Raw genomic sequence first — 13,093 nt, 5'->3', positions numbered from 1 at the left:
AACACATTACCACAAGCTGCAGTGTGGAAAAGACAGAAAGACACATAAACACACATTCCTGTACCTGTGACCTTTATCCACCACAATGTTGTACCACAATGTGTTTGCTAATAGGAAGAGCTGCAGTAACACAGCGCAGCATGTGGCTCTCTGCAGGCGGGTGAAGGGGCTGCGGGGGGGCCTCTCCCACAGAGACAGCCACAGGTGACTCTCACATAGCGCCCTCTGAAGCTCACACCACAGGAGGCGGGGAAACTGACGAAGCACTTCCTCCTCTGAAGGAAAAGGGAAAAAATGCAGGAAAGTGAACAAACAAGCATCATCCACCTGTGGAAGTTAAATATCATGTTGATGTAGTTTCTCACCTGAAGCCTCCACCTCAATCTCTACCCTTCCATCAGTTCTTTTGTTGTCTACTGACAGCCACTCCTCAGCCAGGAAGTAGTAGCTGCTTCCTGTCTGCAAATCTTTGACCAAGACGTACTGTAACAACCACGCTGGGGACAGGCCTGAGGGAGGGGCAGCAAATGATACTTTCATTAGTTTTCTTCATATGTAAGTTGGTTAAACTCTTTGTGGTCACAGGCATATATCTTTACCCTTGTTGTCATGCCAAATCCGGATTTTCCACACACTTCCCAGGCTGGTATCTGTAGCAATATGAAAGATGTCAAGAGCGTTGCGTGTGAAGGCTCCCCTGCTGTCGAGATGGCGGTGTCCACTGCGGCTTTCACGTCCGTACAAATTGATTCCCACATGAGCCGTGGTGCCTGGAGGGGTTGAGAAACTCATTATATCAGCAGTTGGGATGATTTTTGAACTCTTCGCAAACTATTTTTATAACTTACCAAGTATTAACATAGTTTTTGGTATTTACATAATTATGTCATGAGTCATGGACATCATCAGACAGTCTCTGTGTCATGCAGTCCCACTCTCTTTGTCACATTTACTGTTCTTATTTAAACATTTTAAGATGACTTTTTATACGTAATAATTATCCTCTATGTACTGATTTCGAATTTTATGTAAATGTGACAGTAAATTAAAACGGTCAAATATGTATCACAGGCTTATTGTTTCATTCAGTCTTTTTAGCTTTTTTAACAGAGTCAGGGTCTATTTACTTTATATATTACTGTAAAAATCTATTGAGCTATTCATTGTGACCCTATCTCACCTGCACCCCGGCTCCAGCCAGTCTTAACCTGAACCTCGTACTTGAAGAGTCCGTCTCGGCCGCAGAGTGGAACCACACCGGCCCGGCGCAAATCTAGCTGGTCCAACTTGTGCAAGATGGCCGCCGCAACAACATAGCAAATCAAGCCCACCACACACACCAGTAGGACGACCATGTCTGGTGGACCAGAACGCTCCTGAAAGAGAACAGTGGTTGTTAATGTGTGTGTGTATCTGGTGCATGAGCATAAAAAAATCAGTGACTGTTTGTGTGTGATTCTTACTGTAACTTTAAAGCTGATTGCATTGTTCGGTACAAAGAGACCTGCAGCAAAGGCAGTGAGATGCCTCGTGCGGCAAACGGCTCTGCTGGCATTGGTTTCTGCCAGGGGTACCATGCCATCTGTCCGCCACTGCTTTTCGCTCTTACTGAAGTACTGACACAGCGAAGCAAACACCCCGACCTCTAGTCGAACACCCACAGGACGAGAGGTGGGTCCACAGGATGTGCTCACGTTGATAAAGTAGTCCAGTGTAGTGTCGTACAACCTTTGTAACACAGGACAGACATGACACTTATTTGTTGTTATCCTACTGAATAAGAAATTATAACCAAAATTACTTTCCTGGTGACCTAGGAGCCCTCCGTTTTAGGGACAGACTGATTTCTATAATGCTCTGCTGCCAGATCTTGCAAACATTAGTCTCTACCTCTGTGCTAACTTTGTGCATGTTTAATATACATCTTGTTACAATGGATGAACAAGGGCTCTTACTCTGGTGACAGAAAGAAGGTGTATTTCCTGTGGTCAAGATCTTGCCCCCTGGTCATACTGAGTGTGATACGTTTTTTGTCTGTGCAGTTGAACTCATTAGGTTGATGAGAATGAAGGTAGGCTGTAATGTACGGCTCCTCATCCTCTTCTTCCCTTTTATCCCTCTCTCTGGCATCTGCAGAAAGAAAGGAAGAAAAAAAAAAAACAAGAAAAATGAGGCCACCATTTATCAAAGCATTTTGTAGGCTGGTGCCTTGTCACCAAATGTCCCATAGGCAGCAATGTAATTCACAAAGTGCAATCTCTTTTACCTTTTTGTATGCATCATGTTTTTACTTATCTATTTATTTTTTATTATAACCAGAATTTATAAAGGTTTATAAACATATTGTAAAACAGAGGGGGGGGGGGGGGGTTGGTACAATGACATACTTACAGTACATAGCGCTTTTACTATTCATGTTCAAATCACAGTTTTTATTGCAATTGTATATATTTCAGCCTCCAGGGACTCCAATGACAGTGTCCAGGTGTGGTCTACTGGAGCATGTTAGTGTAATGTTTTTTAGACTCCGCGAATGCTCATGCAATGTCCCAGTGCCCTTGCAAGCCCTTATCAAGGTCCAAGAGTAGGTTGCTTGCGTGCTCCATAGATAGTAAGTCCACATAGTCTCTGAGCCATCCACAAAGTGCAAAGCAGCAGGGCTTGTGTGCCTTCCAGTTCATAAGGATTATTCTTTTTGCAGAGAGGAAGCCCAGGTTCATTAGATAATGTACAGAGTTGGATTTTATATGCTCTGGTCTTTGTCCTAGGATGCATGTATTTGGACAAACAGGTATTTGGACCTTTATGTATACATCATGTTGATGCAGCTATAGATAAGATGTAATCTCCCTTTTTTTACATGTTGGCAAACCTATTCCAGATTCACATTGCAAATCTCTCAATTATAAAGAGAATAGGGTTGCCAAAATAATATTGGTTCTTTATTAATTCCAGAGTGAAAACTGACCAATGATGACTTTCAAAATCAAAAGTGAGAATAATAAAAATGTAAAGGCTACAAGAGGACCACCTCTATTATAATGCTCTACAACACAACATAAATGATGCCTTCAAAACACCTTCCTGACAGTCAAAACGTATATTTAACATTGTAAGTTTAATCAATAAGTGTATTTTTGTATTGAATACATTATTTGTTCAGCTGTTCCTGTTAATACGTCCACCTTAAGCATATGCAGTGTGCATATGATGGCTGCCTTTTTAAAATCATGGCCAGGGGCAACAGATGAATATTAGCATTCCAGGCTTTTTTTATTGGCATTGTCCCAGACCTGTTAAATAAAATAAAATAAAAATAAAAAAATAGGAGAGCTCACCTTCCAGAGAGGTGAAGTTCAGCTGCACAAATAGCCCTGCCTGTCGGTTGTTATTTCCTGTGCTGACCGTGACAATGACAGAGTTGCAGTAGCTGATGTTTACAGCTCCAGCTGTGAGGATGCCTCCGGCACCAGAACCCTCAGCACCCACTTCACCACTACTGCCATTGTTAATGGCAACAGTGATGGCTAGACTATCATCAAGTCCGGAGATGGGAATCTGGGTGCCATTTTCAGTGCGGAACTCCATGGACGCCACTTCGGTAGAGATGGTGTAGTTGGCCACATAGTTGAAGGGGAAGGGGTTAGAATCCACCTAAGGGATAATAAGTAAGAGGGAGAGAAATCATAAGAGGTGCACTTTGGAGAAAATGAGATTTGATAGAAATGGAAAGCAAAATGGAATAAGGCTAAAAGGCAGGAACAATTCAAACAAGGCCACTTCAGACCAGTCATTTCTGTGAGTGTGTGCTCATGAGTGACTTTGGCAGAGACAGCTTTCATGCTGCCAAGCTCTTTGACAGCAATCCAAAGAAAAAGTTCAGGAGAATTTTAAAGTCAACTGAGTAGCATCCGTCATGTTTTCTGATGTTACCTGAAAGAGTAGCTGCATGATGCTATTTCCTGCAGCAGCTCTGTCAAGACTTTTGTTGAAAGCGCGGGGGATGGAGAACCGCTGGCATTCTGGAAGCATAAAAGAGGAAAGGAGAGCAGAGGAAAGGAGGAGAGGGGAGGGGAGGGGAGAGGAAAGAGATATATATGTTATATATCTATAACTTTCTTTAGATTTTAGACTGATGAAAGTTACCACCTGAAGAAATGTAACTTTATCAGCTACCATAACTCCAAACACACAGGCCCACCTGGACTGTTGTTGCCATCGTAGCAAAGCAGGCTCTGGGGGTCTGCCAGTTTTCCCGTGGCGGCAATCTCAGCTCCTCTCAGCATAAGTGGCTCCTCGTTGAGCACACGGGCGTGCATGAGGATCAGCATGAGGGCCGAGGACAGGCTGAAAGCCTTGGCCGCCACTCGCAGAGGGTGTGGTTCCAGGGAGGAGGGAGAGGGGTCTAATAGGATACCTCCTTGTTCTTCACCAGAAGAGGTAAACGGGGATGTTGAGGAGGCTGACGGAGAATCCAAGTAAGCAGGCTGGATGTAAGACTGGGAGGCTGACTGGCTGACCTGATGGATCAGATCACCTGGGCACAGAGGAAAAAGTTTGAGTAGTTTCATTCACTGTAGTTAGCTGACTGACAAGCAACCATACATTTCAAGATGAAAACATCCTGCACTGACACAGACATAGCTGATTCAGCAGTTTGAAATCCAACTAAAACTGACACTTTTTTAATGTGCATGTACTTGCTGTCTTACCCATGATGTTCAGAATATTGTCAGCTATCTCAGTCGGGGTGACGGTGCCCTGCTTAGTGTCGGTTTGCAGAATCTCCAGCATGGACTCCAGTTTGTTCAGAGTGCTGTTTTGACACTCCTCACAGATGAACTCTCGGCTCACTGCCTGGAAAACGCACACACACACACACACACACACACACACACACAGATCATTTGTTCACTCTCTTGACATTTTCTAGCTTTATTCTTTGCCTTTTTCAATTCCCCTTCTTTCTTTCTGTCTTTTTCTTCTTTCTCCCCTCTGTCTCATCCTACTCACTGTGCACTGTGCCAGAGCAGCGGAGGTCTGCTGGATGTCGTTAACAGTGGTCAGGTCCAGGGCGGTCAGAGCTCTGGTGATGTTGCTACGAACTCTGACTCGGTAACCACGGTCAGCTAGGGACCGCCGTACTGCCTCCCTCGTCTGCTCATACTGGAGAAAAGTAAATACAAGTATAAGTATTCCTCGATGGATCGATAAATGCAATCATCAGTGTTGGGTTTCTAGGCCTCTCCTACCTCATTTAGAACTGTAATGAGAGCCAGTGATAACTCTCTGACCCTCTGGGAGTCTCCTTGCTCCAGCATCTTTTTGAGTTTGCTGTCTGTCAGCTCAGCCAGCCAATGGGGAATGCTGGTGTATTCACGGGGCAGATCTGGCAGCACAACCTCGATGGTACTGGACACAAAACAAAAAGCACTGTTATCGAATGTTGTGTGTCTAGCATTGCCATATTTATGTAGACCTGAATTTTAAAACAATTCACAAATTAGCAAGTTTGTGTTAACAAATGTTCTTACAGTAAGCTTTAATATACTTTTTCTAACACTAACATTCAGTATAATGTGTTTACTTAGAGCAAGAAGTTAAATGATTTTAAAATAATTTTCCATTCCTTTATAAGAACAGTCCAAAACATAAAATTCAGCATCTGACCCAAACTGGGCTAAATGCTACTGCAAGGCTCTGGTGAGGATTTACTGTACTGCTCAGGAGTTTACATGCTTGGCAGTTTGAGACAGGACCCAAAAAGAAAAGTTGAAGGATTGTTTAAGGTTTTTAGTTGTGAAATCTTTAATCTATTTTTCATGCTGTTGTCTAACTCCATTAAACATTAAAGCAAAATTTAGCTACTCGTTGAATGCTGTGACCGCAGCTCCTTGGTGGTCCTCTACTGTGATGAATACGGTTACACGGTGTTGGGCTGAGCTGAAGCCTGGGGGCAGGAAGGCCGAGTGCTCCGGACTGCTGCCTTTGTACACACAGAAGTCTTCACAGTAGTCTTCTTTGCAGCGCATCACCAGCAGACTGTAGAGCAAGGGCGTCTCTGAAATGCCCAGATCACTGTAACCTGGAGAGAGAGTGAAGGAGGAGGATAGTGGGAAAGAAGAAAGTGAGAAAGAGGAAGAAAACATATAAGAGAATAAAAAGATGATCTTGGTAAGAAATGGGATGAGGAAGACATCAGCTAATGAGATTGGAAACAATGATTACTGGGATTCAGGTGTGTGAGAAAGAGGTCACACCTTCCTTCCTCCTACCTGAGCAGTTAAAGTGTACCCGGTCCACCAGTGTGCGTATCCTCCAGCCTCCACTGTCTCCATCCCCGTAGTCCATTCCTGCTTCCCCTCCCCCTCTCAGTTGACAATTCCCACCAGTCGGGGGCATATTGTGGTGCAACGTGATAGAAGCGGCACCCTCACCATCCAGGCTGCCGTCTGTCACATACAGCGTGAAGATGTAAGAGTCTCCATGGCGCAGGATGCCCTTTCGCAACACAAGATTCATGCCGCCACTGCCTGTGGTGGTGGTGGAGGAGTCCAGGACCAGAGTCTCATTCTGTAGTGTCTTGGCACTCCAACGCTGACAGACAGAGAGAGAGGGGGAGAGATTTTAGCAACAGACCGTAGCCATCAATAAATCAACATCTTCATGCTTCTTTTTAAAATTGCATACAGACCAATTATTAGGAGCCAACAGAGATGTGCAACGCCACATAGGAGAACTCTAGAAACCAGGCTACAACTGTCTGACCCTGATGTGTTTTTTTTCTAGGTAGTGAGTTATAAAGAAAGGGTAGTTGAGTTGGGGATAAAGCACATGCCAGAGAATAAGATGGCCTTAAAGAAATATTTTGACATATTTTCCTCTGTCCAAAAGGTAACAAAATATTTCTGTAGGGTTTTGAGCAATCTCTTGGACTTTTAACCTCTATGATTACTGTGATTCATGTGAATGAGTAAGAGGTCATACATTCACACAATTAGATGTCATATTTGACTCTTTTAGAATGACAGATTTCTAATCTCAATGCTGTTTCCAGGCTTGTGTCACAACTTGATTATTGCAATTCATTGCTTCAGCTGAGGAACTGTGACTTCTCAAGACTCCCTTATATTTCCATGACTTTCCTTAACTTTTGTTTTTGTCTGTCTTTTAAATCCAATTTTGTGTGTCTTACTAGCCTGCCTGTTTTATATTTTGTGCTAAATGCTTTTATGGTGATGCATTTTGTAACTTCTGTTTTGAAAATTGCTACATAAATACTGTAGCTCTACTTAATTTGATTGCTTTCTTACAGACTTTACAAGACAGTCAAGAGATTGAAACTGGTTACTAAAAATGAAATTCTTCCATCTGTGTCTTTCTCAGCCGATGCTGTGCTATGACTCCTCTGGTAACATACAGTGTGTGTATGTGAGAACTGCATGAAGTCATACTTTTGCAAAGTAAATACAAACTTACCCCTGTGCAGTATGGAAACTAATGTGCAATGTAATTCTTTTTTAAATGACCTAGGTTAGACTACAGCTGAGCACAAACAGCTGCTCTGTGAGATTTGAGGCCCCGTGACTCAACAAGTGTTTTGTCTTTCAAATTGTTTCCCTGTGTTTGTAAGGATATAACATATTCTCTCTGGCTCAACTTGTACAATGACTTCATTCTCACACCCACACACTACTGCCTGCATCACAAATCCCAGAAAAGGTCTGAACAAAGGAGTAGAGGAGGAGAACGAAGGAAAGAATCTGGAAATGTTGACTCCACTGTCGCTTCTGTGGTGCGGTGACCTCATTTCACTGAGACAGGGGCAATCAGAGTTGGACGGGCTGTGCACTTATGTCACTGTGTGGGTTTGTTTGTTTACGTGTGTGTGTGTGTGTGTGTATGTATTTGTGTAAATGTGTGCCTACCCCACGGTCCAAGTCCTGGCAGTTGGTGCAGGTTCCTCTCAGGTAGACATACGAGTTGTGGCTGACCTCGTAGATGGACTGGGCCTTACAGGACACACACTCCAGATACACCATGGGAATATCGCCACTCTGGACGAGTACCTGTCACACATACACAGACATGTAACATAAGTAATCCAGGAGATGGTGGGACACAGTCTCTCCGATCAGAAAGCCAACCTCCCACCACAAAATTCAATCAGAAACATATTGATTCTCCCTCATTCCTTCTTTCTTTCATTCTGTGTGTATTGTGGCTCATACAGTCCATCAAATTCATACCACATTTGGCGTCTTCTTGTTTCTGTTTTATATCTTTTGTCTATCCTATCTATTGCTATTTGCTCTTTCATGTTTTTTTGTTTTTTTAAAGCTCGTTGTAGACTAAATGATCAATGTGTTTTGCTGGCAGCAGCTTCTGTGTCTAATTGTTGAAATCCTTATCAATTGACCAGAGATATGAAGACAAAGGTTTTGGAGAAGAGAACAGAGGTTGATCCATTAAAGAGAGACAGTTTTTTTTTTTTCATAACAGTGAATAATGTGATTGATGAATATGATGAGATATGATGATGAGTATGAAATTAGTAGAGAGATATGAGTTCTGCAGAACATTTTCCTAATAAAGGAATACATGAATTCTGAAGCCTTCTTTTCTACTTCATCCATCATCTTCTAACCCTTCTGATTAATCTAGTGGTCCACTGGAGGGTTCCAGACTCCAGGCTGAGAACCACGAGCTTAAAGGATGCATTTTTGTATGTCTGGAGGAGAATGTGCACTTACAGTTTGTTTGGTGGACTCCGGTGGCATGCCATCTTTGCTGATAGTCAGTTTGAAAGTATATTCGACGCCTGCTTCCAGCTCGGAGCCAGAGATTCCAAGTACTGGGTCCAGTACTTGGAATCTCTGGTCGAAGTTCAGACTGGAACAGTGTTCTGGACCCTGCAGACAAAAAATCAGGACAGAATTTGAGTGTTATGTGTTAGTTTTACATAACATGAGAATAGGGAGTGTTATTTAACAGCATTACTGATATTAAGAGTAAATGTGGGAAGTATATTGATATACATTTGATTTATTGAGACTTTATTTGGATAAACATTGTTAAGATAAATCTTCACAAAACCAGGAAAAACATTCAAGTGGCTCAGTCTGACTGTTACTGTATTACTTTGTAACTTAAATTTATTTGTCATTTTAACAAGCTCACAAAACTTTTTCAATTCAATTTCTCACTGATTCATGTTTTCAAGCTTAGATTCTTGCAGTTCTCTCTTTACTGGATAAACTAAAAAATGTAACGAACTGACAGGAGATTTAGACTAGCTTCAGCCAGAATCTTGACTAATACTAAAAAAGAGATCAAATCATGGGCTACCTGTACCTTTTAGAATTTATCTGAAGTATTTTTTATTTATAGAGCCCTACATAACATAGCACCTTAATGTATCTGTGATTATTTTTCATTTCATGTTCCAACAAGAACTTTGCCTCATAAAAAACATGGTAAGGCTGCTCCTTTTATGACCTCCCCCTTGGTCTTAGAACAGCAAACTTGAGTGTTATAAGAAATGAAATACCCACGTTATAATATAACTTTTAATTTAGGATAATCCATCAGTTGCTACTCCATTCTTAAAATATTGTTTGTAATGATCTCTTCCACTAAAAACTCACAAATACATATTAGATATTTGATTTTGTCAGCACTACCCAAATTGACGTCAGTGAAAACCAAAAAAGTCGACATTGCACAACAGTGAATAATTTTTGTTTTCTTTTTAAACTATCGTCTCCTATGATTATATTCAGGGTGCGATTTATGAAAAAATGAAATGTTATTATTCATGAAAATAAATCAGAAACACAGTGGGCCTGTATAGATTATGGAGCCTGTTAGGCTATTCTTTGCAGCTGTTACAGTAACATTTATAAGCAGTATGCAGCAGCACATGTTATCATCATAAAAATAAAGTTAAGCTCCAGTATATCTCTACTTGTCAGACTAGAAAACAGTCTGCTTTGATGACAGACTTCTGTCTTCTTTTTATGCTTTCCTTTGAGGGGACATTTGAAGCATGTGGCTCCTCTTTTATCCACAACTCCGAGCAGGGAAGATGTGTCATCTCTGTTGTCACACATGGTCAGGTCCATTTCTGATTTTATTGTTGTTTGCATTAATGACTGTTCTCACATTGCAGCTACTTTACTAAGATTTTTAAAATGGTAAATAGCCTTTTTTTATTTTAAATATTTTATATGGTCTATGGGTGAAGCAACATAAATTGTTATGAGGGGGATATATTTTTGTCCTCACCAGAGATAAATATCACTCAGCAGAAGCAGACACATATGTGTGTGTGTGTGTGGGGGGGTCCTCACCATTCGCCCTGGCAAACCACACCCTGATTGTACTTGTGTCCAAGCTCAGGACAGTGTAGGACATCTAGTCAACTCTGTGTCAATGAACTCTAACTCTGACTCTTCAGCTCCTTCTACCAGAATGAAAAGATGGTTCACTATTTGAGGTCAAACTGAGCGGTGTACTTATTTCTCTTTATTAGCAGCTACACACAGCAGTGTGTTTGTGTGCATGTTGTATGATATGTAAGTGCAATTGTTAGGGTGGGGAGTAAAGCACCAGCTGTGGAATGCTGAGTTTATCTCTAAACAGTTACATAACCCTTTAAATGCCTGTCTGCTTAGATACACGCTACACCACTACACACACACACACACACACACACAGTCCTGATGGCCACACCCATCCCATCGGGTCTTATATTGTGGTCTTTTGCTGCACAGGCAGAATGTGTTCCCACCCAGCTTAGGAAGCGGTGACTGTGAAAAAAAACTAAATGAATTTTTACACACACACCCACACCCACACACACACACACTGTCCTGAACTGAATTCTCCTCTTCACATCAATGCTGCCAGTCCTTTCTGAAGGCAATTGCAGTATTTATGACCAGATGACCATTACGTAATTTTTCCACTGTCTCCTTTGCAGAATATGAACTGACCTCTAAACTAAAAAGTGCCAATAAAATGCTTTAGAGTGGAGCTTGGTTTGACAATTCAACACTCTTTTATTTCTCAAATCAAGCAAAACATGCAGAATAATGAAAGAGAGAGAGTCCTCAGTGTCTAACCACAGGAGCAAAAGCAGAATAGCAGAGAACTCTGTCGTACTCTCTTCTGTATGTGAAGACATTTAAAAAAGATAAACCTGGTAATAAAATAATAAATAATAGTGGCTGTTCCTGCTTCTCATTTTTTTCAGTGTGTTACTACTACATATAACCTGTAGATATCAGCATGTGGTTACAATATCTTCAACGACACGATGCATACCCTTACCTTTGAAGTGCTCTGGCACTCCCAGTGGTAGTGGAGTCGTGACTGGCTGTCTGGGTCCATGTTGGGATCGTAAGACTGCTCTGCACTGAGCTGCAGGTCCTGCGTCCTCGACCACACCCTGTAGGTGCCCCCTTCTATGATGGGCATGAGCCTGGTTAAGAAAAGGAAAGGGTTTAAATTATCATCAAAAAGATAATATTAATATTATTATAACAATGAATAAAGCGAGAGAGTCAACATTTTGTGTTTCTCCACCAACCTGGCAGCCATGACACTGAGTTGCAAACAGGCAGCCTTCCTCAGCGGCACACCTTCATATGATAAAGAAAACACCAAGGTGTAGTTTCCTGCTGCCAGAGCCATCTTAGGCAATGAAAGCTGCAGCCGCCGCACATCAACCTCCATCGGAAGGCGAATTACTGGGACAGCTACTGACTGGGAGGGTTGAGTCACCACCCCAGAGGCAACACGGTGGTCTTTGTCATTATCACAGGAGGGCGTTGAGAGTACCTGCCAGAGGTATTGAGCTCCGTAGCGCACACAACCCTTCAGGTCCACACTGGCCTCCACCAATGTGGACTGGGAACGCCAGATGGCCAGGCGGGGGGCCCGAACCACCTGTACCTCTGGTTCCTCACACTCTAATACACTGATGTTTACCTCCACCTCGGCTGATACCGAGCTCACCTGGTTACTGCAGTTCACCTAGCAGAGAAAAACAAATTGGTGAAATCACAAAATTGTGAAGGTCACGTACAGTATCTATCTCACATTATAAAGATCAACATATAAATAATCAATCTATACAGTACATGAAATAATAAAGTTTAAAAAAAACATACTTTGACCGAGTAGTGTCCTGGGTGTCTGTACTTGTAGCCCACAGTTGTGGTGTTCGTGTGAACTTGAGTAGAATCATCACCAAAGTCCCACAAACACTCTATGACTGTTTGTGGATGATTGGATCTGGGTGTGACAGAGGCCATCAGGGTCACTTTCTTATTGATGAAAGTGTCTCGAGGTTCTGCATACAAGGCAGCAGATGTCAGCCGGTTCTGCACCACGATGTACTTGGTGATATTCTGACTGTGCAGTGCATTGAGGGCCTTCAGGTAAATGGTCAACACCCCTGCTTCTTCTGGCGTGTAGGACACCTGGGATTGTGTGATGCATTGACATGTGTTACCATTTCTGCATTTTACAGCTTATGCTTCATTTTCTATATTGTCATAATTATAAGGGGAAATATTTAAGTGATCTGACCTCTTTGCCTATATGTGATCCCTTGTGGAGGTGGTGTAGATCAAATGTCCACAGGAAGTGAACAGGTTTGCCCGTCTTGATGTTGGCCACAAACGCTCTCTTCACACCTACAGGGATTGCTGCGCACCATCCCTGGATGGAAAGTCCACGCACCGGCTCCATCACCTCCACCTGCAGGTTTCGCGTCTTTGAACTCACCTGGATTGTCAAAATGGCAACAAATAAAAATGTGTGTACCGTGTTAGTTTAATATTATCTTGAGGACTTTGATATCACAGTTAATACCAAAAGAATAGAATTAGTTTTAGAATATTTGTATTTCCTAATTGCTGCTTAGAGCCATTACTATTTCTGTATTATGAGATTTACATTCAAATGATTCAGGTGGAATATATTTTTGTAGAAAATGTGCAGCACAGATGCAGTCGAAAGTATACTGTATTGCTTTCATTATTTTAATCTCTATGTAACCAGGTCAGATGAGTGGGTGGGTGGT

General features: G+C 42.1%; 1 protein-coding gene across 1 annotated transcript in view; it reads right to left on the bottom strand.

Annotated features, from left to right (window-relative positions):
- The window catches only part of pkd1a (polycystic kidney disease 1a), a 61,203-nt gene that overhangs the window by 13,086 nt on the left and 35,024 nt on the right, over nt 1-13,093 (bottom strand). Inside the window, exons 20-39 of the mRNA XM_053341082.1 lie at nt 12,598-12,795; nt 12,177-12,488; nt 11,594-12,039; nt 11,335-11,485; nt 8,754-8,912; nt 7,929-8,069; nt 6,276-6,597; nt 5,869-6,085; nt 5,253-5,412; nt 5,014-5,166; nt 4,713-4,857; nt 4,202-4,537; nt 3,934-4,022; nt 3,339-3,654; nt 1,956-2,130; nt 1,464-1,728; nt 1,181-1,376; nt 600-770; nt 366-509; nt 65-275 (exon numbers count right to left, since the gene is read on the bottom strand). Of these exons, the coding sequence (XP_053197057.1) occupies nt 65-275; nt 366-509; nt 600-770; nt 1,181-1,376; nt 1,464-1,728; nt 1,956-2,130; nt 3,339-3,654; nt 3,934-4,022; nt 4,202-4,537; nt 4,713-4,857; nt 5,014-5,166; nt 5,253-5,412; nt 5,869-6,085; nt 6,276-6,597; nt 7,929-8,069; nt 8,754-8,912; nt 11,335-11,485; nt 11,594-12,039; nt 12,177-12,488; nt 12,598-12,795 (4,307 nt within the window). The remainder of the gene's footprint in view (nt 1-64; nt 276-365; nt 510-599; nt 771-1,180; nt 1,377-1,463; nt 1,729-1,955; nt 2,131-3,338; nt 3,655-3,933; nt 4,023-4,201; nt 4,538-4,712; nt 4,858-5,013; nt 5,167-5,252; nt 5,413-5,868; nt 6,086-6,275; nt 6,598-7,928; nt 8,070-8,753; nt 8,913-11,334; nt 11,486-11,593; nt 12,040-12,176; nt 12,489-12,597; nt 12,796-13,093) is intronic.

This window comes from Scomber japonicus, chromosome 2 (assembly GCF_027409825.1).
Source record: "Scomber japonicus isolate fScoJap1 chromosome 2, fScoJap1.pri, whole genome shotgun sequence".
NCBI lineage: Eukaryota > Metazoa > Chordata > Actinopteri > Scombriformes > Scombridae > Scomber > Scomber japonicus.
Note: the sequence above shows the minus strand (reverse complement) of the source record. Positions and strands in the feature narration are given on the sequence as shown.